The sequence below is a fragment of the Chaetodon auriga genome, chromosome 7, assembly GCF_051107435.1.
Source record: "Chaetodon auriga isolate fChaAug3 chromosome 7, fChaAug3.hap1, whole genome shotgun sequence".
NCBI lineage: Eukaryota > Metazoa > Chordata > Actinopteri > Chaetodontiformes > Chaetodontidae > Chaetodon > Chaetodon auriga.
Genome location: NC_135080.1, coordinates 15461293 through 15487025, shown reverse-complemented (window position 1 = coordinate 15487025; position 25733 = coordinate 15461293). Strand labels below are relative to the sequence as shown.

Here is a 25733-nt window from a genome sequence, read left to right as displayed (position 1 = left end):
CAGGCACAGGTTGAGATGTCGCCCCTGTCGTCCCCCCTCCTCCTCCTCCTCCTCCTCCTCCTCCTCCTCCTCCAGAAGACCAGCTTCTGTCTGCCTCCTTCTATTTATACACACACTTTTCAATCTCTCTCCCTTGTTCTCTTCTCTCTTTTTTGTTTGTTATCTAAGCCAAATTAAAAGGTGCTTCTTTTCTAAACCTGCTTCTCCACCCGTGTCTGAAAGCTTCCATAAAGGACAGCACCAAGGGCTCAGTGAAGGGGGGGGGGGCTCCGAATGGATGTAAGGAGCTGAGAGGGTGGGAGGAGAAAAGACATGACATCCTCCACCCCCGCCTCTCCCCCAGGACTGTGTTGTTTAAGGCAGTGGAAGTGAAGTGGATCCGTTCTACAGAGTATTTATTGTCCTTTCCTTTACGCTACGAGCACAAGTTCTACTCGAGACATCCCAGGATGCACTGCACAAAGGCGAAGCTCTCAGCAGCAAGAGGGGGACATCAGTGACTGTCCGCCCTCCCCCAGCCCCAAAACCATGTCTCTGTGTAACATAGATGGCATGCATGCTCTCCCACTAAAACGAGTTTGTTCCACGTTGTGAGCTTGTGAAGCTGTTGGAGCCTGAGCTGCTCTTCATCTGTCTTTATCTTCCTCCCTGCTTATTCTGTCTCACTGTGAGTTATCACCTTATAAAGTCCATACCGCTTCACTGGCTGGTTCACTGGACTTTCTGCCTTTCACCTCGCCACCATTGTAATGACCTGTGACTGTTAACTGGAGCCGACCCTCTTTTCTTTATTTTAACAGCCGCTCGCATGGAAACTCCTAAAACCGCTCCGAACTGTCAGAGGAGTCGGTGAGTCGTTTCAGATCAGGAAAGTAGCACAGGCTTTTCTCTCTCTCTCTCTCTTTCTCTCTCTCTCTCTCTCCTTCTCCCTGTGAGCTTTGAGACTGCCAACTACCTCATGCTACATCATCAGAGGTAGCGGTGCATCATGGGTAGGTCTGACGAGAGAGAACCGTCGCCCGAACGCTGATGACAAGGGGTCGGTTTGGTCTCTTCCCCTTTCATTGGTTAAAGGAAGAAGTGGGAGCAAAACCTCTTTTTATACAGAAAAAAAGCAACAACTTTGGGGTCTGCTATTTTTTCCCCTGAAAGGCCCAGTGTGGAGGATTTAGTGGCATCAGACCGCCTCACCTTTCCTTAGAGTGTCTACTAAAATGTGAAAGGCGTTCTCTAGAGCCAGTGTTTGGTTTGTCCATTCTGGGCCTCTGTAGAAAGACTCCGTGCAAGTACTGATTCTAAGCTAACACGAACACAGTGATTCTTATCGTCAGGTGATTATACAGTAAGAAAAACATACTTCTGAATATTCTGTCCCATTTCTGCCAGTAAATCCTGCACACTGGACCTTTAAGATCCTCACTGGTGCATATTTTTACAAATGTCAGTGGTCAAGCATCACTAAAACAAATCTGCCACCGAAGCTGCAGCGGCTTTGGATCCAGTCACATCACGATCTGCTGATGGCGTCTTTTTCTGACACGTGGCTGTCCGAGTTTTGTTTTTTTTTCCGCTCGGTTCTTTCCTGGAGACGTGATGACTGCCAGCAGGTCGACCGTGCTCTTGGAGACAGGACTGCAGAAGCAACAAAAGGAAGTCTGAAAAGCTTTTCGATCAAACTTGAACATCAGTTTTGGGAAGCTTAAGGCTGCACAGGCCTTTAATTCATGAAATGTTTAAGATTTATCCGGTGTATCACATGATCCTGCCTCTTCAAACAGCCTACAGGCCTGATGGTTGACTGCAGTTTTCTAAGCCCTTCACTAACAGTCTGCATTGCCAGGACCACAATGCACTCTGAAGTATGCAGTACACAGACTGCAGTGTTGTCCATAGCTTCCTCAAGACCAAGTAGCTGTGTATATAAACTACAAGCCTTCTATTGTTGGAGATAATCTCTTGCTTTCCTTTCATCTAAAAGCATTCAATAGCATCAATTTGTGCATATTTCCAAGTAAGGATTCAGTTAAATTAACCAATAGAGGTCATTATTGTTTCCATAAGAGACTGTTATTTAACAGAATTTCCTACTGATGGACTGACTTTCAGCTTGTTGCCAGTGGACTCTGACTGATCATGCCTTGACATGAGCAGGCATCCGTTTTGAACCCAACACCTTATTTCTTCTCTCCGTTCGACGGTGGCAGTTTGTCTTTCGCTGTGTCTTAACACACTTAGTTCAGACGCTCCGCTTCAGCTGTGTATCTACAAAGTTGTGACACTGGTTTATTTAACAGACGCTGGTCAAATAGTATTTGCCAATAATTCTTTGAAAAAAACTATTTTTGAATCAGTTGGAGGGAGCAGATGGAAGAGAAAAGTGTTTTATTAATCACAATTTGAAATATTTTTCCCATTTGGCACCACCCATCTGCTGCTCCAGCCAGGTTAAAACAAACAGCAAGTATTATTTGCAGTGCTGTTGGGTCCAGCTCTTTGTGTTCAATGATGATTTTAGCTGTGTTCTGTCACTTCTCCCACACCTGGGCAGCTGATCTCATTAGAAATTGGAACCTAAAACAAAATAATAACATAAAATAAGGATCGAGCCTCTTTTTACAGTATTTCAAGTGTCTTGAAAGATGAGTGGACCGCACCTTGAGTGATGTTTGGTTGTATTTTTGCCCAAATATTCTTTATTAACCTCTCTCTCTTTGTCTCTTCTCTCTCTGGGGTCTGTGTCTGTAGTCCTACCAGCTCAGCCAGCCTTTCAAACTGCCTCACACTGTAGTCAAAGAGAAACAAATACTCACATAGCAACATTGAAATATGTCTTTGTATGATATACTAAAACTATGTTGGTGGGTTTGTTTTTATTTTTTCAGTTTTTAAAATAAATATTTCAACTCGTTAATACAGACCCAGGTGTGACTGTGGTTTTTATGGTGTCTGACAAAGCATTGAGCCATCAGGAAATATAATTAGTGAAGAGGGAGGCTGAGGTGATTAAACAAGTTATTTTTAGATGACTCAGCTTTACTCTGCCTTTTCGCCTGATGCTCGCTGGTTTTACTCCACATAGTATTCTTCATGGACAAGCTGGATATTACTGAACAATTGCTGATTGATAAATTGCTTCATCCATTGTTCTGTTAATCTTCTTGACCTGCTGATGCAACGCTCAGAAAGACCTCAAGGAATCCTGAGAACATGAATCGCAAAGGTTGCATTTCAGCTCTATTTCAGAGGAGATAACGCTCCTGTTTATGTGATTTAAGGAGAATTTTCTCAATGCTCTGAAAAACTGGACGTGTGTTCGCGCCGTGGCTGTCTTTTACAGGAGCGAGTGCCTCACGTCGGCATCAGAGCAGGGCTCAAATCCTAATGCACCTGATTGATTTTTTTTGGGGAGGTAAATCCTTTTCCAGTAAAAGCATTGAGTCATGCAATTTTAAGTGCTTTGTTGGCATTCAGTTTAAAATACTGTCAAATTAGAGACACAGACATGAACTTGGTAGAAAGTGACTTGCTGCTCTTACTCCACCTGCTCGTCCCACTGCACAATATATCCCCCATACGCAGATACGTTAGAGGCATTGCAGGACTAAATGAATCAGTGTAATCTGAAACCACTGTGCTGAGATTACAGAAATCCCTAATCTGGGCTAAAGTGTGCTCCAGGATCAACCACATCTTCTGATAAGCATCTTATTTTGTTGTATCTGCAATGCAACAGACTCCCACTGAGACAGTAAGAAAAACAAGCTCCACCCGTTGGCACAAAGTTACTATCATCCTCTATTGATGATGTTTCTTGCTTATTTCCCCTGTTCTGCATCTTTAATCAGTCCAGTGGGATCGATCCACCTGTAAAATTAAGCCTTCCTGGACGTTTTGTACTGTAAACACACACTTTGGACATTCTGTTGCTTGGTGACACAATTAATGCACTCGTGATTTTCAGAGGTGTCCTGCAGGGGTTTATCCCTCCCTGCGAGGTAACGAGCCACACCTGCTGCCACACAGACCAGGTGTGCGTCGTTAGCCATCAGCGAGGGCTAATAAAGAGTGCAGCACTCCAAACAGCAGGAACTGTTTTGTGGTTTAGTAAATCCAGTGAGGTGACAGTGCTCGAGCAACAGGCTGAGGAAGTGTTGCTGCAGACAGGCAGGTGATCACAGGGACACGTGATGTTTGAGGACAAATTAAATGTTACTTCCCTAATCAGGCGGCTCTCAGTCACAAGGTGGACACAGACACATTTAAACAAATGGTCAGACTTGAGGTCGACGTCCAGTTTCATCAGAACACATCACTGATCATTTCAACAGATTAGAGCTCTGCGCAGGTTGAAGGTGGGCAGAGCTACACTGAACTAATAGAAAGGATTAAGGTGTAATTTGTCCCACAAGCGTGGCAGCACTGGCAGGAGAACGAGGGAGATGTAAGTCAAAGACCGTCTGAACAAGGTGAAATCAGCCGTGTGGGTGCAACACTCTTTTCAAGCAAAAATCATGGCTGACTGAACCACCGCTTCACATTTCTCTGAATGGAGACCTGAAAGTTACACATGACAGATTACCAAATACATCAGTAATGTAACATACACCAATAATTGATACTAGATAATAAAAATGAAATGCAAACAGCTTTATACTTTTCCTTGAACCTTCAATCTGTTTGTATAAAGGCTTTTTATTGTTTCCTTTAACACCAGTCAGTTCATGAAATTTAAAATCTAATCACACATTTAGTTTACTTACTACATTTTATTAGTTTTTGGGCTCTGTACTGTGAACTGCAGCAGAACATTTCCGTGAAAACTGACTTCATGAAGAACACGATGACATTTTGCTGAGAAAACTTCAAAGATTTCAAAGATGAGTGAAGCACAGCAGACAAAGTTCATTAACCATACAGTGTATGGTACTGTTGTTTCTCATTGGCTGCTTCACATCATTGTTGAAGCTGTTTTCCAGTTTGTCTTACTTATGAGCTGGTCAGCATCACATCTCACAATGGGAAGCTATAAGAGTGTGTTGGCTAACTTGTTAAAATTTGAGATAATTGGCCAGTGGCCCAACTCTCCAGACCAGAAGGTTTCTTTGGAACCAGCCTCTGACCCCCACAGGCCTCCATCAGGACTACTGTTCACTTCAGTTTCTCGGCTTCACTCATTCTCGTGTCCACATTCAGCAGCGAGCAGGGTACCTCTGATCTGATGTGGTGGTACAGTATGCAGTGATGCTGTGTTGTTTTGCTCTCTGCTGCTGTTCTGCCACATGGGTAATGTGGTGGGTGGCGCCTGTGAGAGAGACGGAGCTATTTATAGTCTCCGCAGTCCTGAGCTGGGCTGCCTTACAGCAGGTCTCCTGGCAGCAGCAGCAGCAGCAGTGTCTGTGCTTGTCTCCCCTCTGCTCTCCAACACAAGCATTATTCAGCAGGGACCAACCAGCCTCACATAGATGAATGCTTTCAAGCAGCAGGTATGCTGACAGGTACACAACGATTGTTCAAAGTCACTCGTGTGGCTGCACAGGAGGGAGTACAGGTCTTACTATGGACCTCTGTGAGCCAGCCAGCATACAGCTGGTGGATGTAATAATATGGAAAATGTTGTGTAAGCCACAACAGAAATATGGCCTCAAACGTTAAGCTTGAATCATTCTCTGACAATAGACATCTAACATTAGGCCTGCAGGAAACTACCTACCTAAAATTTGGTTTCCCTCCTCTTTCTTGTTTGATTGTCTCAATGAAGGTTTACATTTGTTTAATTATTATTGATTTTTCATTTAATTAAAGGCTGGGTCTGCTCCTTCTAAAATCTGTTAGATTAATCAGGTTTAAATATGATTACTCCAAATGCCTTTTTTCTGCTTTCTGCAGACAAAAACATAATTTGAGAGCAAAGAAACCTTCACGCGACAAAGTCCTCCCTCTCATTAAAGTATTATTTTCATTAAAAGGGAAAAAATCCGTGATTGCATCGAGATAAGTTCAACCTTTTTTTTTAAAGAAATTTCCAGGAATTAGTATGTTGCTGGACTGGCATCAAGAAACATGAGGTAAGTAAACTTAAGTAAACATGTTTTTGGGGAAAAAATGAGTTTCAAGACTCAAATTGCAAACAAAAGCGACTTGATAAGATGAGATTTTGTTGTTGAAATCTGAAACTGTAATGAAAACATTTAACATGAGTCATTTCTGTGGTCGAGTGACCCAACGTTGCCGTTTGTCAGCGGGCCCGGCATTTCCCATCAGCCCTCCTGATCCCTCAGACTCTGTCACAACAAAATAACAGCAACACCATCACATACTGTAACCAGAGTAGCCCCACTTTAGAAATCTATAATTAACCCTTTATCTAACAGAAATCCTTGATTTCCTTCGTTGGATTTTCAGCTGTCTGAGAATGTGCTCTAACATGCAGCATCCTGAGTCTCATTGCATTTTATTACAGTTGAAAGTTGGACTTTAATCTGTGTGAAAACAGCTGACTTAAACACACTGAAGGGCATTTCACCAGTGCACAATTACTGTTGCATCAGACCGGGCTGAGGGGGGATTTTCATCAGATTTAATTGCCTTTTCGTCAGCATCCGTATGGAAACGTGCTGATGTTGTCATGGAGGTGAGGTTCAGGTGTAGCGCATGAGACGCATGAAAAACAAAACATTTCAATGGTCTCACTCTCCGCAGCAGCAGTTTTATATAAGTGACACATATTGATCTGGATGTCTGTGCATGGACAAGTATTACATTCAATGATCATGTCATCAACTGAAAGTGCTCCTGGTCACGATGGATCGCTGTGTCAAGAAGGCAAATAAGCCAACCGACACTAAGTCAAGACCAGAAAAATAGCACACTGCCTCTGAGCTTCTTTTAGGAGTTGTGAATCCAAAATAACTCCTTTCAAGAAGGACACTTTGTCCTCTACACTTGCTGATATTCATTAGGCATTCCAGTCCTCATGTGGTCACAGCCGAGACATTTTTTACTTTTTAACGTCTCCTCAGATGTGTTAAGACACGTAAAAATACTCTGCTTGGAGTAACAAGTTGTGAATGAATGTGCAAATGTCTCCTACTTCACTGTGAAGTCTGTTCTCCATGAATGTGCGCTGGAGGTTTCAGGTCTCCAGTACACAATGTGCAAGTTGCATATTGGACCACAACTAACCATAAAATCCTGCTTGAGGCCTGAGGAAAGAAGCTGCTCTGTAGTCTGGTGGTACGGCAGCGGATACTTCTGTATGGCTTGTCAGGCTGTTGCTCTGGTGGCTGTTGTCTTTTGATATCCTTTTAATTTCAGCTGGACTTTAAGCTGAGCACAGAAAAGAGCTTTCCCCTTTCACCAGATGAATGTGAAAACAGCCTTCTAGTGTTTTGAAGTTGGGGGGAGACTTTAAGTTCAGGGGACAGTTCGCCGTGGTTTTTCATTGATTCTTGGACCAGAAGACGACAGAAAAACCTTTTCATTTTTGTATCTTTCATTTGTTTCCCAGGTGTGCAGAAGCTTTCTTTTCTACAGTTTTCCATAGCTTCAATAAATCTGGGCCACTCCTTCACACACACACACACACACACACACACACACACACACACACACATAAAACATAACTTCCTCAACAGAAGCAGCTTCTTTCCCGACTGGTCACTAGGGGAATCTTAGAGACTGTAGCTGCTCTCTATTTGCTGAAAATGGCATAAATCCACAAAAAAGAAAAACAATGAAAATTGTGATCTATGTTCTATGGGCTGCTGGAGCACATCGTGATGAAGAACAGATGACTTGAGCTTGTGAAGGACACCTGAAAGGTACAACCTTTGTATTGAAAACCCGTCTCTTCCTGTTTATGGAAACGTTTATCTGAACAAGTGTGTCAGCCTTCTGAATAGCAAAGTGTCATCACTCAGGCCGCCGTCACTGAAGGCCTTTGAATGCATTGTTTTGTGCTCGCCTTGCACATTGCTCTCCAGCCCGTCTCGGCCCTGCTTTTGAGTGCCTGATACAGATATGAGGTCACATGAGTGAGGAAAGAAGTCTTTCCCTCTCCGCTGAGGCCTGTGAGCTCTTCTGCCCGAGGAAAACAAATAAGCAGGCAGCACTTTGCTCCCCTCAGGGACCAATGATTCGCCTCCGAAAGAAAGCAAAGCCACAAAGGCAGCTTTTAGATGCTGGTGCAGACGATCACCTGGGGACGCTTCATGGCTACCCATCGATCAACAATATCTGGTGCCACTTAGGTGTATGACAGAAGCTTTAAGGAGTGAGACGGCACATTTTTATTTATTGAAAACACATTGTATAAAAAGTTAGCCATTGCACTCATGAAGCAGCAGTCGTTCGTTGTGCTTGAAGACTTCAAGAAGAATCATGAAGCATTTGTTTTTTCTGTGTGATGCAGCTGGAAAAGTAAATTAAAGCAATTAATCAGAGACACATGCCATCATAACATGGCATGTGGCTCCCATTTGTACTGTGTTTTTCTTTTTCCCCAAGTAATACTGAAGTGTCGCAGTGGTGGTTTGCGTGTGTGTGAGTGACTGTGTTTGTCTGTGTGCATGATGGATGATTACTCTGTGAGCCATTAGAGACTTTAGAGGCTTCTGTGTGAGTGCGCTCCTGAACTTCTGCATTTGTGAGAACCAAATGTTGCCACAACAATAAAAACATGAGCAAGAAGAGTTTAGAGGAATAGTTTGGAGGATATATGATTCTTCACTTCTTTGCAAAGAGTTAGAGCCGAGATATCAAAAGCACTCTCAAGCCTGTAGGGTAAAAATGAGGCTGGGGGCAGCAGACGGCTAGTTTAGCTTAGCATAACAGCTAGCCTGGTTCTGTCCAAAGGTAACAAAATCCTCCTTTTTGTACATATTAAACAAAATACATATAACATGTTAATTAACAAGCTTTAGACAGGCTGACTTTGTTATCATTTGACACAGCCAGGCTTGCTGCTTACACCTGTTTCCAGTCTTTATGCTACGCTAAGCTAACCAGCTGCTGACCCCAGCTTCATATTGTACAGACATGTTTCTATGTTCTGATCTATCTTAATCTAATCTTCTCATGTGACTATTCTTTTAAGATTGGGCCCATGATTAGATTTTAGATTAAGGTCAAAATAAAAGTGAAGGGGGGGCAAGAAGATGAAAAAGTAAAATACTGTGAGGTTGAAGAAAAAAGACTCAATGTGCAACCCTTTAGCTTCCACTTGTCTTAAAAAGAAAATGAGAAGTGAATTTATTCACTCATCATTATTCACCTCAATGTTTGCTTAATTAATCTCACCTAAACATTGAGTTCAGTTGTTTTTTAATTATCTAGTTTCAGAACCATTTGGTGCGTAACGGGTTCATTTAGGACCCAACTGCAGCACCACCAGTTCACAGAAGTCGCTTTCACTGACTACGATCTCACGCGTGACAGAGATGGATAAGCCGTAGTACAGATCAATGTCCCACTCGGAACTATTGAGAGTCTCTGGAAATGTTTGACAAACCAAACAACAGTCGCAAACAGGCAGACATCCAGGAAGTGCAGGGAAAAACACTGATACTGAAGGCAGAGGTATTTATCGGAGAACAGTGGATCAGACAAAGTCAAAGGCAGGCAGGTCCAATTATGAGCACTGGAGAGTCTTGCATGAGACAAAGAACAATCTGGGAAAGAGTAAGTGTGGGAGAGCAGCTTAAATACTGGACTGATTGGTAATGAGAATCAGGTGAGAGGGCAGGTGGGCGTGGCTGGCAGGGGAGTGAGAGTGGAAAAGTACTGGCTGCTCAGGTGAACAGATGGGAGGAAATGGCAGCAGGTAAGAGAGGAAGAGGTACTGTGACATGGTGTGCATTTCTTAGATTGAAAACTTCACATTTATTTACATAATGTTCATATTTTGCTTGCTTCTGTCTGCTGTGAATTCAACTATCTTCTCTCAATTTAAAAAAAAAAAAAAAAAAAACCTGAGGTAAACCAGTGAATGTGTCTGCAGGCCAGAGGCAGCATGAAAGCACAAAAACCAATGCCATATCAGGACACAAGTCCTTATTTGCCTCCTGTCTATTTAAAGTGCTGTGTGTGTGTGTGTGTGTGTGTGTGTGTGTGTGTGTGTGTGTGTGTGTGTGTGTGTGTGTGTGTCTGGTCAGAGCAGACTGTATGTTGTAGCCTGGTGGACTGTATCTGTGGTATCTCCACATGCAGACCTGATGGTGTGTTTTCATTAGCACTGGCTCCCAGGATGGTGATGATAAGCTCTTGAAAAATCCTTCAACAGGCATTTTCAGGTTTTAGCAGCTAGAAATACTAGGAATTCAGTATACAGTGATTGTGGCAACATTGTCTTTAAACCCAACGTGACCCAGATGTGATCTTTCCCTGCCGCTGCAACATACGTGAACATCTGTACAAATCTAGGTCACATAGGGTTACAAATCACATTGGTTGCTGTGCCCTGCTTTGCCCATTTTCACATCAAATTTAATCATTACACATGTATAGTAATCCAGACCGTCAGCCCCTGCCCTACTTCTGCATCCGAGAGAGAGACAGAGGCACAGACATAAACATAGACATCAACACCGAGAGGCGGGCAGGTCAATCAAAGAGACAGAGGAGGGGTGGGCATGGCAGACCCAGACAGTGCATGACACCAACTCCTCCACCGCTCCGCTTTAGGAGACAGAGAGAGAGAGAGAGACAGGGTTGCTAGGAGACCTGGCCCAATGCAAACACAGCACCATCTGCTGCAGTGATATTTGGAGTGGGTTAGCCAAGTCGGACAGAGAGAGAGAAATCAGCCCGGATCACTGGAAACAACACTACAGGGAGAGACAGAGGAGGACAGAGGACGGAGGGAGGAGAAGGAGTGTAAAGGGTGAGAGTGGAACATGAAAGGGAGAGAAGAAAAGCAAGATATTAGAGAGGAGGGGAGAATTAGCAGGAGAAGGGAGAGCAGCGAGGGAGGGGGAGGAAAGTAAGCATGATGAGGAGCTTGATTAATATATGACTAACAGGTGTGACTCTTGTGCCACCCACTCATAACCCTCCTCCGCACACACACGCGCTAACACACAAATATACATCTCCAAACCCACTCTCACAGAAAACATCATGAGCATCATCCTCACGTTATATTGTTGTCCCCCCCCCCCCCCAATAGTAACAGATGATGCACTTGTTACCATGGGGACAATAAAATGTCATCATCAGATAGCGCAGTTCAGTTGCAGCAGGCTGTGTGCCCACGTTGTCTGATGATGCCTGGTCACACAAACATCCACCGCAGAATTAGTGTGAATGACTCCTTCATCTCACCATTTGTGTTAGCTGCACTTGCACCTATCATCTGAGCCCTTAGCCCTTTCAGATGGCCGTGTTATCTGGTTTGGGGAGCTCTCTTTTGGGGAGCTTATTGTGACTTGTGGCTGCAGTGATCACAATTCAGCAAAAGACATAAGGCACAAGAAAAAATAACCAAACTTGGCTTCAGACTTCTAACTTATGACAGAGCGCCTGAAGTTTGAAAGGCGTGGGATGGATTAATGAAAGATGCTACTTGCATTACAGAAAAAACTGGAAAATCCATTGTTTTTGGAGCTTTACTCACACTAGGAACTATAAGTCAATACATATCACCCTCTGCTGCACCAATTTCAATCAGTCCTTTCAAAAATCCCCTTCAAAGTGCATGATCCTGAATACCAAGATTTAAGGTTGCATGAGTGGAAACAAACCCCTATATTCCATACAGATATCAAGGTGCATTTTATTAGATGAAGATCCAATGATATATAGTCAACATCAGCATCCTCCTTTACAAAAGACATTAAAATTGAAACATTTTCAGTAAAAAAGTAGTATCGTACAGCCAATGTGGGGTACCAGAGAGAAAGCATGACATGACCTAAATCATATTCATTCATCATCGTATGGATCATAGATAAAACACAATACATTAACACTATTTACAGTCTGTAACACAGAGGTTGACATGAATGGTAATCCTCGTGGTGAATACAGTAAATAGAATATATTCATATATTAAGATCTTTTGTTTACAAAATCATAATGCATTATATATAATCACAGAGAAAGGCTATCCACAACCTTGGCTTTCAGCTATACACACCCCCCTGTTTGTCCAAATTGTAAATTGCTTCGTCAATTTATTGTTGATGGGTGGGTTCTTTGGTTGTGCTGGGTTTACTGTCGCAGCCGCCGGCTGAGCAGTCAGCTGCTGAGTGTTACTGAGGAGAGTTATCTGTTTAGGTTGTTGGTTGGTTGTTGGGTTGCTGTAACTGTATTGAACAGGACTTGCCATATACAGGGCAACTTCTTGAGCAAAGTTCACAACATGGGGAAATTATGTGACGAACAGGGCAACTAATTTTTACTTTTCTAAACCAGGATCACATTTCGTCCGTAATGCTTCTGTGCTGAGATGAAACTGATAGGATGTTGTATCATAGCACAATGTTTCATTGCAACTCTAATACACACAGAACTGTTCTTTTCACAAAAACGTGATGAGGACCGAGCACAAAACTGGTCTGAGCACACTGTTTTACTTCATGCATGCGTTAACGTTGCATTTCCACGGGAAAGAGGCGGCTGCAATGGGATTCTCTCATTTGAAAATAATACATTTCCATCGGAGAATGACACATCCAGCACATTAAGTAGGATCCTGGCCCTAGCAAAGAAAATTTAGCATCAAGGTACACTGAGCGATGCTTCCTATTAATGTTACCTCAAATATTACCCAGGTGTCATAACTGGAAGGCCCATGATGCATGAGGAATATTTAGTAAGCCAACTGTGGTGGGGAAAATATGAAAAAGAGAAATGATTTCAAAGTGGAGCAAAACCCAAGAAGATAATGTGTTGGTGCATTATGGAATAAAAGTATAAGTAGGTCTATCTAGTGCATTGCTTCATAATGTTGCCCAGTAGCTGTGTTATAATGTCTTGTGAGGTCCAGTTGGTGAAAATCAGTGTAGCATCAGTTAAACAGCATTCATCCCACACTGAAAGAGAGCCTAAGAGGGGTAGATATACCCTTTTATACATATGCATCTACAGTACACACCTCTGTGGTTGTGTATATACCTCGTGACTTCAGTAAAAATAATAACTTACTTTTCCGTTAACTTTTTTTTACAATGCATTTCCCCTTGGCCCATGAAACCAATGAAACCAGTCATGCATTGGCCATTTGTTAGTCAGTTTCTTCAAATCAAACTGGTATTTGCATTATTGCAGGGGCTGTGTTTTTGTCTGACTGATCACCAGCTACCCACCACAAAGCCTGCACAGCCTCATCACCTTTGGTCACTGACCTACAGCAGCAGAAAGATGCTCACAGTGCTCGCAATCCCTTGGGAATCCCAGCCAAAGTTGTTCACCTGAGACACGCTTATGTTGTGTAATTCTATCTGGCCAAGTAACATAGGCCGGACCCGGCGAAGCATCCGCCGACACCAGACAAACACAGGACGGATCAGCAGATCACTTTACGAGATTCTTATCGAAGGATGAATAAAACTCAGGGGGAGCTGCTTTGCTGCTGCGAGGGCAAATTCCTGTGAGGTTTTAGGACAAGCTGGTGGCTGTCTGTCTGTATCTCTTTCACTCTCGGCCCACCCTGCCCATTCTGAGCTGCATCGCTGGCAAGACGTGGAGTGGATCCATGCCAGAAGCCATCAAGGCCACCGCATAACTGGATCAGGATCTTCCTCTCCGCACCACGTTGAGTGAGCAGCCTGGTGGGTGGCAATCCCCGCACCCACACCCCGACCCTCTCCGACACAACCCACCGCCCATGTGCTCGGGCCTCCGTGCCAAGCCTCAGCGCCAGGCCTCATCACTGGCCCAGCTGGCATGGCCCCGATCAGCTGGATTTGTTATAATCATCTTAGGTCATCTCATTCAGACAGAGTGAATGCCCGTCAGCTCTTCAACCAAGGCCCAACTGGCCTCCTTTTGGCTAAATGTCCACTGAATTAGCTGTTAACAACTGGTTTTATGGTTGTTGTAGGGAAAGGGGGAATACTTCACACAATGAAGATGCCTCCTAGCAGGTATAGATGGAGTGTTGCCACCTTTTTAAGAGCTATCAAGTCATGTTTCAGTAAAGAAAAATTGAAAATGAGACGTCCTGTCTTGCTGGCCAGTCACCTAGTCCTGCTAGCTGCGTACAAGCCTGGCTAGTCTCTGTCAAGCTGGGATGTCTGGGACCTTGATGTGTGTGTGTGACTATTTGTGTGTGTACATCAAGAGGCGTGGTAGGGAGGGATGGGAAGAGAGTTACAGAGGTTAATGGTAAATCAGCCAAACCAAAGTCACACACTCACCCACCGCACACAACCCCCCTTCCCTCCCTCCCTCCCTCCCTGCCATCCATCCATCTATTTGTCCATCCATCTAGTCCCCCCCTCACCCCCCCAGCGGTCGTGTCCCGGCTGCTCATCCCTCAGTCCCAGCCGTTGTCCTTGATCATGTGGGCCAGCTCGATGATGAACTTGCCCTCTTTATACTTCTGACTGCTCTCAAAGGCATGTTCCTGGAGGGTGTGGCAAAGGACAGGAGAGAGACGGCATTTAATTCAAACGACAGATGGACAGTAATAACATGTTTATACCTCTGACAGAAAGTTTGATAGTTAGAAACACATGAGTGAAAAAAACTGCTCATGGCAGTCTTTTCAGCTGTATATGAAAACCCTTGACTCAGTCCTGGCCTGTCTCTCTGTCTATGGAAGGTGGTTATATAACAGCCAGTCACTACACACTGCAGAGCACCCTGCACAATAAAAACCTTACCAGACTGGATCGTCATGTACTGGCAGAAAAGTGCCTCCATACACTAATAAACTTCAAAAACCAAAAAGCCACAGGTTTGAGCCAACACAGCCAACACAGATGCAGAGGCTGCTCTAATTTTGCAGGCTGTAACTTGCATTTCTGCTGTTAGGTGTGTAATCCAAGATTCCTCTGGAAAATATGAATGGGATTTCTTAGAATCACCAGACAAGAAAGTCTAAACGAGAGGTTTAGTAGCTCCACTTAGTGTTCTTCTATTGAGTAAAATACATACATTTTCACCCTTTATTTATTCGCTTTTGTGTATGCACAAAAATGTCAATCATTTGAAAAGCATGACTGCCACAGTCAGTAGCCTAGCTTGAGATACTGTAAACACAGTGAGAGAATCAAGTCAAAGTTAAAGAAAACTAAGAACACTGAAATTCATGATACCAGTGTCAGCAAGTTTCTCTAATGGCTTAAATTTTGTTTTCAGGTAAACACCTAGCTTCAATTGTGAGTACTTTGTGTTGTGTAATGAGCGAAAATTAGCATGCTAGTATGCTAAACTAAGATTGAACATAGCAAATATTATAAATGCTTAGCATCAGTATGTTAGCATTATCCTTGTGGGCATTTTAGCATGATAGCATTAGCATTTTGCTCAAAATACAGCCTCACAGAGCTAGACAAGGCATTTCTTACAAGCTAATTTTCCTTTTTCTAATATGTGTTTTCATGGGTATTTTTACAGCTGGTGATTCAGCAGAAATTTTTAGACTTAAGCAGGAGTGTGTTAGGAGTGAATATGCTTTTAATTAACAGATGTCTCTCATGGTGGTCATGTGATCATGCTCAGCTGTGGTGGCTGCTGCTTGCTAATCTCACGTTTGTTCCAGTTGCACCTCCAATATCCCCAAATTTGGTTATTTCTGTCCGCAGTTACTGACAATGACAGCAGCAAACGGTACACTCAGGCTCAGCGCCATAAAATGACAACTTTTACTTCCTGTCCACAACAACCGTGTGTTGTTGCTGAGAAGCCACTCACTCACTGTAAGCCTCTGTTAAAAACCGTGTCACAGAGTAGGCAGATACAAATGTTCTTTCACTGCAGAGCGTCTGTAACTTTTTTTTTTGTCTTTGGCTATTTTGGTTCAAAGCTGCAGAGGCACGTTATCAGATTTCTCGGTTTAGAAGTGCAGTAGGTCAAGCCTCTCAGTAGAACTTTGACGTCTGCAGAAAACCAATACCGCTGCAAATGATATTAATGGCAGCCTTCCATTAAGTCCTATCTAGTGTCTGTGTGCCTGTGCATGCCTGTGACCTCTCTGCCTTGTGGGGTCCTGACAGGAATAGAAACAACCCAGAAAAGTATCTACTTTTGACGCTGGTTTACCAGGTGTTCACCAGGCGTCATAAGGAAAAAAGTTATTTTTAGGCTGGAAGGTTCAAGAATCAGGTTTAAGGTTAGACACGTGGCGGCAAATGTTTCAGTTAGAGGTCAATGGAGCATTCTTGGAAGTCAAACAACAAGGTTACTGTGTGTATGTGAGTGTGTGTGTGTGTGTGTGTGTGTGTGTGTGTTTGTTTGTTTGCGTTAACCCCATAACGATATAGTCACGTGCCCTTTAATGTAAACTCTCACCTCCATGCTGACGGGGTTCAACAGTGACAGCTGCACATGCTCAGCTCTGCTGATGTATGAAGACGGCTAACAGGGTGGATCCTGTTTAATTCACCCTGACGTGGGATCTAAAATACCACCTGTACTAAATAGATCCTGCACATGTATTTTAACATGCTCTATCACAGCTCTAAAGAAACTTCACCTGTATATATACCTCTAATGTTACCTGTTAAGAGTTTAAAATCAACTACACTGTCAGTTTGCATATGTTCAGTCAACATTATCAACACCTAACAGTGAAATAAGACATATGAAGTACAGTATAAGTCGACTTCTACTGTTGAAACCTAAAGAATAAACTGCACGTCAGTAAATCTTCAGGATCAAGTGACTCGAGCTGATCCAGATGTTTTCCACTTCCAAGAAACATTAAAAACTCATCACGCAAGTCACGCAAGATAAACAAAGCCTTGTCTCCATGTGCTCGGAAAAATCTGTCTCATCATTAATTCAGCCCACAGCCGTACCGCTGCACTGACCCTCAGAGAAGAGGAGGTCCAAATATAATTAGGGTGCAAATAAAATTAGGGTGTGCTATAATAACAACCTCCCAGTTTATCATCCTCTAACCTTGGATGCAGTTATTGGTGCTGTGCATCAATTCAGCCAAGGACACTTACGTATTTCCAGCCCAGTGTCGTCTTGCAGTTCTCACAGTAGATATCTGCGACAGCATGCAGACCTGTGAGCAGCACTCTCTCCTCTGCTGGGCCACACCCCACGTTCACCCTGAGAGGGACAGTAGGTTTGTGGGTTGGAAAGTGGAGAGGAAGGAGACACAAGCAGAGAAAGAGAGGTAAAAATGAGGATTGTGCAAGTGGCTCTGTTGCGTACTGTATGATGTGCTCAGAGTGAGTCACAGCCTCACACCCACTCACACAGCGCATACTGATAGGGCACCAGGCCATGGAGCATAGATTCAAACAGCCTAATTTTCACACTCAATTCAGCTGATAATGACAGCGCTCCGAGGCACAGGCTGGCTCCGTCTACGCCAGGGCTTCAAAAACAACACATCCACCGTGTCAAGCAAAACGCACCATTAACCTATTTCAGACCTGAACACCTGAGCATGTTAGATCACTGCTGTCTAAGAAGGCCAGGCAGGACAGCGTTTCCCAACACATCACGTCAACTGCAAACTCATTTGTAATCAAGCGGAAATGATTTTCAGAGGGATACTCACACTGAGTTGAACAGGTAGGCTCTGCCTTGGCTGCCCTGGAACGACTGCAGAGACAAGATGAGACAAAGATGAAACGGCTGGAACAAGAAAAAACTACCCTTTCATGAAGTCTAATAACTCTATTAAATAATACAGGCATGCTATTATATTGCCCTAATGCTGCAGTCAAATGATATCTGTGGTTTGGTTTCCACATGTTGACTGTAGATGTGCCTTTACTTTAATAGAAGCTCTTATTTTAAAACCTGCACAGAAAATCTATTTACATATAGACTTTAAATGGTGCACACTCTCCCAGTAACAGCCCATATGCTACTGATAACATCATGGGGGACTATAAGTATCTTCATGACAAGCCATGCAGTTATTTTCTTGCCATCTTCTTTGCCACAGGCAAGACAGCAACAAGAGACACATGAAACAGATTTATGCAGTGCAGCTGTGTTACAGCTGGCAGAAGGTCTTTGTACACAGGTGAGGAGTGTTTTCATAGTCGCACGTGGAAACAGTGATAGTGCATTCATAATCCAATTCACTAACCAGCTTATAACATAATCCAGGCACAGGCAATATTGTGGCAGCAGCTGACACAGACATACAGGTGTCTTCAGCCTGCTGTTTATTCCTCATCTGTTCGTTACATCGTCAACATTTGGCCTTTTAATTGCTCTTAACGCTTGTAAATTATATTATATAAATATTAACTGTGCTGTAAATTCAAAGAGACTGTAAATTCTAGTAAGACAAGTAAAACATGAAGTACACGAAGTACATCTGCCTGTGAACTCCAGTTTCATTTTCAGTCTGTAATAGTCAGCTGCCTCAACCTGCCTAATGGCTTCCAGGGGCAACCACTGTTGGTAAGATGAGTCAGTTCACACAGTGCCACTGATGCCGCCAGTTACCTTGGAGATGAGCTCATCATGGTTGGCCAGGTGAGCTCGGCAGTGGATGCAGCTGTAGGTTCGGTGGCAGCTCGGCAGGTACGCCTGAAACGTCTTGGAGCGCGTCATTCTGACCATGGGCGGGGTTGGCGGGCGGTGCAAGAAGGGACTGCCAGCCCAGGTCGGCTCACAGGGGAAGCACCGCAACACACAGGTGAGGGCCGTGGTGGGCGGTGGGTTGGGAGGCGAACACCTGAGGGCAGGGAGGATAGAAGAGCAGCTAATGGTTACGCGGTTGTGTAACAGCTCCTTCCTTAAACTGCTGCTGCAAACTGAGGGACAGGTGTAGAACTGCTGATGGGATTATCGTCTGCTCTCCAACCTGCTGCTGTCTGCGAGACTCTTAAAACCTGAAAAAGCGATGATGTGGCAAGATGTCATGCATTATTGATGAGCCTGTGTTCCAGGCTGAGTCACCAAAATTCACATTTCAATTCCAGACTGAAAACACTGAAGAAACTCTACTTTAGGAGGTGGGATTCAAACATGGTGCAGAAACACGTCGACCAAGAGGCCAACAGTGAGTCCTGGCTGGTTGAGAGGACAGTGTGTAACACCAAAGCAGGGACAGACAAAAGACTAACAGGTAACTATTCTGATAACTGTTCAGTTTAAGTCATTTTTAGACAGACTAGCAGTGTAGCTCTACAGATGACAATGCTGGCCTGCTCGCCAGTTCTTCAGAAAATACTGGATGAATGGCCATGAAATTGCACAGACATTCATGGTGCCCAGAGATGAACCCTTGTGACTTGATGATCCACTGACTTCTAGCGTCACCATCAACTGTCTGTATTTGTCCAGTGCAGATTGGATTTGCAGGTATTTTCTTTATGACTACAAACTAATGACAAACCCATCAGCCTCAGCTGCACCTTCCCAGGTCAAAAAGTAGTACAGGTTAGTGAATTAGAAATGAAAGTATAGAAAGTCATTACAAATACACTTTTACTTGTGCTTCATTTAAAGTATGTTTGACATATACTTTTAAAAAGTGTCATAGATGTGTGTCATTAAGTACTACTTAAATGTATTAAAACGGAATATACATATTCTGTATATACATATGTGTGTGTGTGTGTGTATATATATACACACACACATACATATATATAACGAAGAAGGATTTCAAAGTATTTATAAAAGCGTACTTTACTGAAAGTGTATCATAAATTGTACCCAAGTGTACTTTTAAAAAGTGTACTCCATTATGAATACTTTCGATAGCAATAACGTGTGTGTGAAAAGTATTCTTATTTTCAAGTCGTTTGTGACACACTATTAGCTTGCTTAACTGCAGTGTACTTTAACCTCCACTTCATTTTAAGTATATTTCCAACACACTGGTGATATAATACAATTGTACCGTGTGTTTTGAATGCTCATGAATGATGATTTTCACTGGTGTACTTCAGTACACTTAAAGTTTGTACAAAGTTGCATCAATTTAGCATACTATTTCAACTTCAAGTATATTCAAGCATTAGCCTACTTAAGTGGCACTCAAGGACTACTTGCGTACACTAAAGTATACCTGAAGGTGACCAAAATAGCAGAAAGTGGACTTGTGCATTCTTCAAAAAGTATAATTTAAGTATATTTTTTCACCTTGGTTGTCTTTAGTGCTAATATGTTAGCATGCTAACACGTGCTACACATGGACAACATTATACCTGCTAAACATCAGCATTAGCATGTTGGTTGTGAGTATCTTAGCATACTGACGTTAGCATATTTGAAAACATTTTAGTCTGGTACCTGCTTCTCAAATATTTGTACGTTCCTCCGTTTTACGTCGCTGTACCTGAATGCCTTTGGGTGTTGGACATTTTAAAATTTCAGACAGACCGCACAGAAAGTTCGCTGATGGGGAAAATACACAGCAGATAGTTGATAAAGAAAATAATCATTGCAGCTGACTCCATTAGCCTGTGCTCAAACCATTCAGCACTGACTCCAATGCAGCAGCACGCATGCAGCAAAGCTAGCTCACATCCTGTGTTTAAGTCTATGAGGCTGCGGAGATAATCTGCTTAGCCTAGCACAACTGTGAGGATCGTGCTCTGCTCACTCCGTGATATCCAAATAGACTGAGCCCTCAAAATACTTTTGCTGGTGTGCCCTGGTGACTGAGAAGATTAGTGAGCTGGCCTGGGAACCCGTCCCACAGGCTCGGGGCCAGGAGGACAGGAGTATGTTTTGACTAACTGTACAGGAGACAGTAAATGGCTTGGGGCCCTCTGCCCTCTACCTTGTGGTGCAGCCATAATCCTCGTGTTTTTATTGGTCAGTGCAACTTTAACTGTGATATATCGGCACTGTAGCTCTTGTGCTAAACACAACCGATCACAAAATTTAATCTGGTTTTACTCCCCATAGCTGCTTTCCATAAAGTTGTTGAGGAGCCTCACTACAACAGGACATCTTATTGTCTATCTCCCTATTTCAGCTATTCTTCCTCAGTTTAAACGTGACCTTTCTATCTAAATAAAGTCAATAATTTCCACAGTTTACAGGTCTATGACTGTGACAAGATTCTGTAATGACTCCACTAACTTGGTTTTTATGAGTCGTTTCATCACCTTCACATATTGTTGTCCCATTCTGTCTCCTCTCCTTCCTGTCTGTCTTTACTGAACCATCTGGAAAAACTAATAAAAAGCTGAATGGGAGCAGGAGGCCTCTGTGAGTTCAGGACAAACAAGAGAGAGACAGAGAAAGAGAGTAAGGCCTCTTTACTGCTCTGCAATATGATTGTTTTTAGTGTCGGATGGAGGCTGATAAAGGCTTCAGCGCTGATGGGAAGGGCTGGGGGATATAAATAAATAAGGCAGTGAGACGTGCCCTTGTTTTCTCTCCTCTGACTTGGTGCCAGCGGCGTGGGATTGGGGCACAAAGACACACTCAGTACAGTTGTCAGAGTTGACCCCTGACACACACACACACACACGGACTGACGTTTAACCCAAAGCATGTTTTATCCTCTCACTCATTTCAGGACTGAGGACAAGGAAGTTTATGTAGCGTCCAGCCCTCTGAGATTTGAGTCCTGTCATACAGACACATGGACAATTTTCTGATCTAATCAGAGACGTTTGCCACTTGATTATTTTGTATTTGGCTGCTGTGGAAGTTACGAAACGTTAACTTCACTTAAAAAAATATCAGTGGGTTAATCAATAAACAGAAAATGTATCTGCGACAATTTTGTTGATCGTTCAAGTCATTTTTTAAACATAAATGCCAAAATTTTACTTTAAATTGCTCATTTTTCAAGACTTCTGTGATAGTATTTTGACCATTTTTTACATGTAGACTGTTTAGACTGTGACAAGCACAATGAGGACATTTTATAGACCAAACAATTAAGAAAAGCTTCCTGATTATAGCTCAGTAATTAGCCTTAGGTACTGTAAGTAATCTGGAGATGTAAGCTTCAAACTTAAGCTCCAAATTTAATTACATTAAATTTAAGCTTCTCCTTCTAAGCCTCTGCTGCGTTTGCTGCAAGTCACTCAGGATAAAAGTAGCAGCGTAACGTCTGAAATATAAATGTGACGTTCAGACGAGAACCCGTCCATCACAGCTGACAGGCGAGATGTCGACTCACTATCGGCTGTGGGGAAAAAGCTCCGTGGATGCTGTTACACTGAACTGTCAGCGTTTTGACGTACGGTGCATCACGGTACTAATGTGGCCTTACCGGACGGACACTCAACAGCAGCGCGGGATTATAGTATTGCACGTGTCACATATCTTTTCATGGGTCATACATAATCCATCCTCTCTGTGTATTAACTCTGAAGAATCACTTCATCACAACAGAGTGCTGGAGCCTGCCAGTGGCTTTGGATGAAAACCGATACCTCTTACTCATGTGATTAAAAATACACTGAAATCTCGTCATTGTAGGATGAACTATTTTGATGATCAATGGTCATTTTTTCAATTGCCAAGCATTGGTTCCTCTCTCTCTGTTATGAAGATATGCTCTTTCATCTGTCACAGTGAACTGAGTATCTTTGGGGGTTGGACCACTGGTGGGACAAAACAAGACATCTTAAGACTGAGATCTCATGACAAGCGTTTGTCTTTTGTTCTTTTCTGACATTTTATAGACCAGATGGAGAAAATACTAAGGAGATTAACTGATAATGAAAATAGCCATTAGTTAGAGCCCTGGAAGTGCTATTACTTTAGCTTGGCAGGCATAAAATCTGCTTTGGCCATATTTCTTTGACACTATGTAACATGAAGGCCTCCATGTTACATAATCAAAGGCTTATTTTGGTTTCTTTCATACAGATTTTCTCATGACTGACTCACAACTTTGAAAAAGGAAATAAGAAATTGCAAAGACAAGAAGGCCACCGGACATAAAGTACAAGGCTTTTAGCACCACATTAAACTAAATGTCCCGGACCTGATCTGGGCTGGACGATGACGCCGTTTGACATTTTTAAACGACTAGTGGGTGGACATCATTTTGCAAGGCAACATTGTCTGTGGGAACGAGGACGCTGACGAGCTGTAAAACGCTGACGCAAAGAGTGAGTCCGAGCTGCTTTGCACTAAAAAACAAACCTCTTTGACAGAGGAGCAAATTGCATAAATGATCAGATGACTTGAACTGATCGCAGCGATCCAACTGCAGGAAAATGTTATCAAAACTGACGCGTCAGGATGAAGACTTGTCTGCATGGCCTCAGTGTGTGTCTCTGGTGTTTGTCTGTCCGCCTGCCTGCCTGCCTGCCTGCCTCTTCTCCTCGTCCGTCTCCGTGCCTCTCAGCCTGTTTGTATGTTTATTTTGCCTGCCGTCGCTCTGTCCATTCATCAGTTCTGCCGCGGGTCGTTTGAGGTCACCGAGCTGTCCATTCTGGTCATTTCTGGGTGTCATCACAAAAGGCTACGTGCCACGAGTCTCAACAGCCAAAAGGGCCCTTGTATCCCGACAAAAAACCTTTGTTATGTAACGCACTGATGCTGCCGCTGCTGATGCTGATCCTGACAATGATGGAGAGCAGGAGAAAGACAGAGGGGAGGAAGAGACGGTAGGAGTGTGGGGGGAGTCAGACAGGGACAGGGAGTTAGTGACATGAGCAGAGGAAGAAAGAGGGAAGGAGCAGTGAGTGTCTCCTTGGCGCTGGATGAGCTGTGTGTGCTATACTGCCCACGAGCTGCACGGACTCGTACTTCATGTACTTTCATGCTGCTCTCCATTCAGTCTTCCACCAAGGCCAGCAGCATACAGCAGCATGACATCACTGATTAGAGCATCGTCTCTCCTCCCCCCTCCGTATCAAATCTCAACGATAAAGCGATGCTCCTGCATCCCAGGTGTGTGTGTGTGTGTGTGTCTCTGGTTACTGTTGTTAAGTTTGATCTGTACTCACTTCTGATTTTCTTCTGTCTGTCGCTGGTTTGTCCTCTACGGAGAGGAAGCAGCTTGTTTTCGGTAAACTTACACTTGTGTATTTCCTTACAGAGTTTAATAAAAAGCATGAGGGAAACGCTCTTTAAATGTGCTTGTTCATTGCGGGTCTAACTTATACACTCCTAATTCATTTTCACATATACTTTGCATTGCATTTCTGTGTGTAGCTTTTAGATGATAAACAATGAAAGTGTCAGAAAAAGTGTCAAAAAACAGAGTGGGTGGAGTGCCAGAGAGAGTCAGGCCTGTGAAACTGTAGGCGCAACACACTGTACACAACTTTTGTTTATGTACACAAGCCCTGCATGTGAAGGAGCACCTTTAAAGGCCTGCAACTCTCTGGACACCATCTTCGATCCCTGCGAATGGACTCCTCACGATCAATAACTATCTGCATGCACCCTCAGGGATGAAGACACATCACAGAGAGTGCAAAGGTTGTAACTTGATAAAGGTGTCTATTGTTAAACTGTCTGTATGGACCCATCTGGACTTTTCTTTTTCTTTTTCTTTTCTTTTTTCTTTTTTATTTTGCCTTTTTTTGGGGTGGTGGTGGTGCAGCATTTCCACCTGCTGGCAGACTGACAGCCACAACACGTCAACACATAAACAAAAACTTGGAAGTTTCATGGGGTTTACAGTGTGTGCGTGTGATTATTGGTATGAATCAGGTCACAGGCAGTGGCGCACTTCATCTGGGGCACGACTTCAGCCACCACACGGAGCACAGATGGGGGGGAAGCCTCAGCTCAGCATTGCTGAAGCACACACTCCTCCCGTGCACGCGCATGTACACGCACACACGCGCCGCCACCCACTCTAAAAGGCTCGAACATCTGCAGTGACTTTGACAGATCGATGACAATCAGGTGAATGTCGTCAGAGTTTATTATCGCATGAGCGTATTAGGCTACACCGTGGCCCGCATTGATCGCCGCTGACGTGCATGCACAGCCATGCGCGCGCACAGGGATGATGGCGCATACGTGCTGGACCGCCACCACAAACAGCATGTGTCCTAATAATAAACCGCTGGATACTGTAGCTCCACTGCAGAGTACACCTCAGCATCCCATCCGCGAAGAAAACATCAGTCCAGGCTTGAAAGGACTTGTGACAATCATGTGAAGCATCACACCATAAACTTGTCTTATTATTGTCATGTTACAGCATGAGTACCTGCGGTCTATATTAAAAGTTGCCTCGGTTTAAAAGTATTGAACAGGCTGTACATGTCTCCATCGACGCAGGAATAAGCTTCACCGAACGGTATAACAGTGCGTAACAACAAATGCACCACAGTGAAAAATAACGCAGAGGAGATCATTTTTACCTTTGAAGGGAAGAAAAAACGGACCTCCACGTAGCCTAGAAAATGTCGCACCTCCTCGTTTTCCTCGTGGCAGTGCCAATCCTAAACCCCCTTTCGCATTCCTTCCCAGGCAAATTTCCTCCGCTCCCTGGCCCTGGCAAGTCCTGCAGAGACGCAATGTTTTGACGCGCAATGATGCCCAGCAGAGTTTAGAGGAGGCAGAGCGAGAGAGTGATGAAGCAGCCAGCCGGAGCGAGAGGCTTCACTGCCACCCACTTCCGTGTTCGCAGAAAAACCGTTACACTGCTGGGGCGACTTCCTATATTTAACAGTACACGGTGAGTTTGCAGCGGGATTTTT

The 25733-nt window shown here is 43.6% G+C and overlaps 2 protein-coding genes across 3 annotated transcripts in view; one reads left to right on the top strand and one right to left on the bottom strand.

Moving 5' to 3' along the window:
* hip1 (huntingtin interacting protein 1) overlaps window positions 1-2917 on the top strand; it is a 41349-nt gene extending 38432 nt beyond the window's left edge. For both annotated transcript variants that reach the window (XM_076734886.1, XM_076734887.1), the window contains exon 31: window positions 4-2917. In XM_076734886.1, coding sequence (XP_076591001.1) covers window positions 4-14 — 11 coding nt within the window. In that variant the 3' untranslated portion in view covers window positions 15-2917. The remainder of the gene's footprint in view (window positions 1-3) is intronic.
* Window positions 2918-11750: 8833 nt separating this feature from the next.
* ypel2b (yippee-like 2b) lies at window positions 11751-25606 on the bottom strand. The gene is made up of 5 exons (XM_076735046.1): window positions 25395-25606; window positions 18589-18820; window positions 17684-17727; window positions 17118-17226; window positions 11751-14566 (listed from the first exon to the last, which is right to left on the bottom strand). The coding sequence occupies exons 2-5, from the start codon at window positions 18703-18705 to the stop codon at window positions 14477-14479; spliced, it is 360 nt and encodes a 119-aa protein (XP_076591161.1). The 5' UTR covers window positions 18706-18820; window positions 25395-25606; the 3' UTR covers window positions 11751-14476.
* Between the last annotated feature and the right edge of the window lie 127 nt (window positions 25607-25733).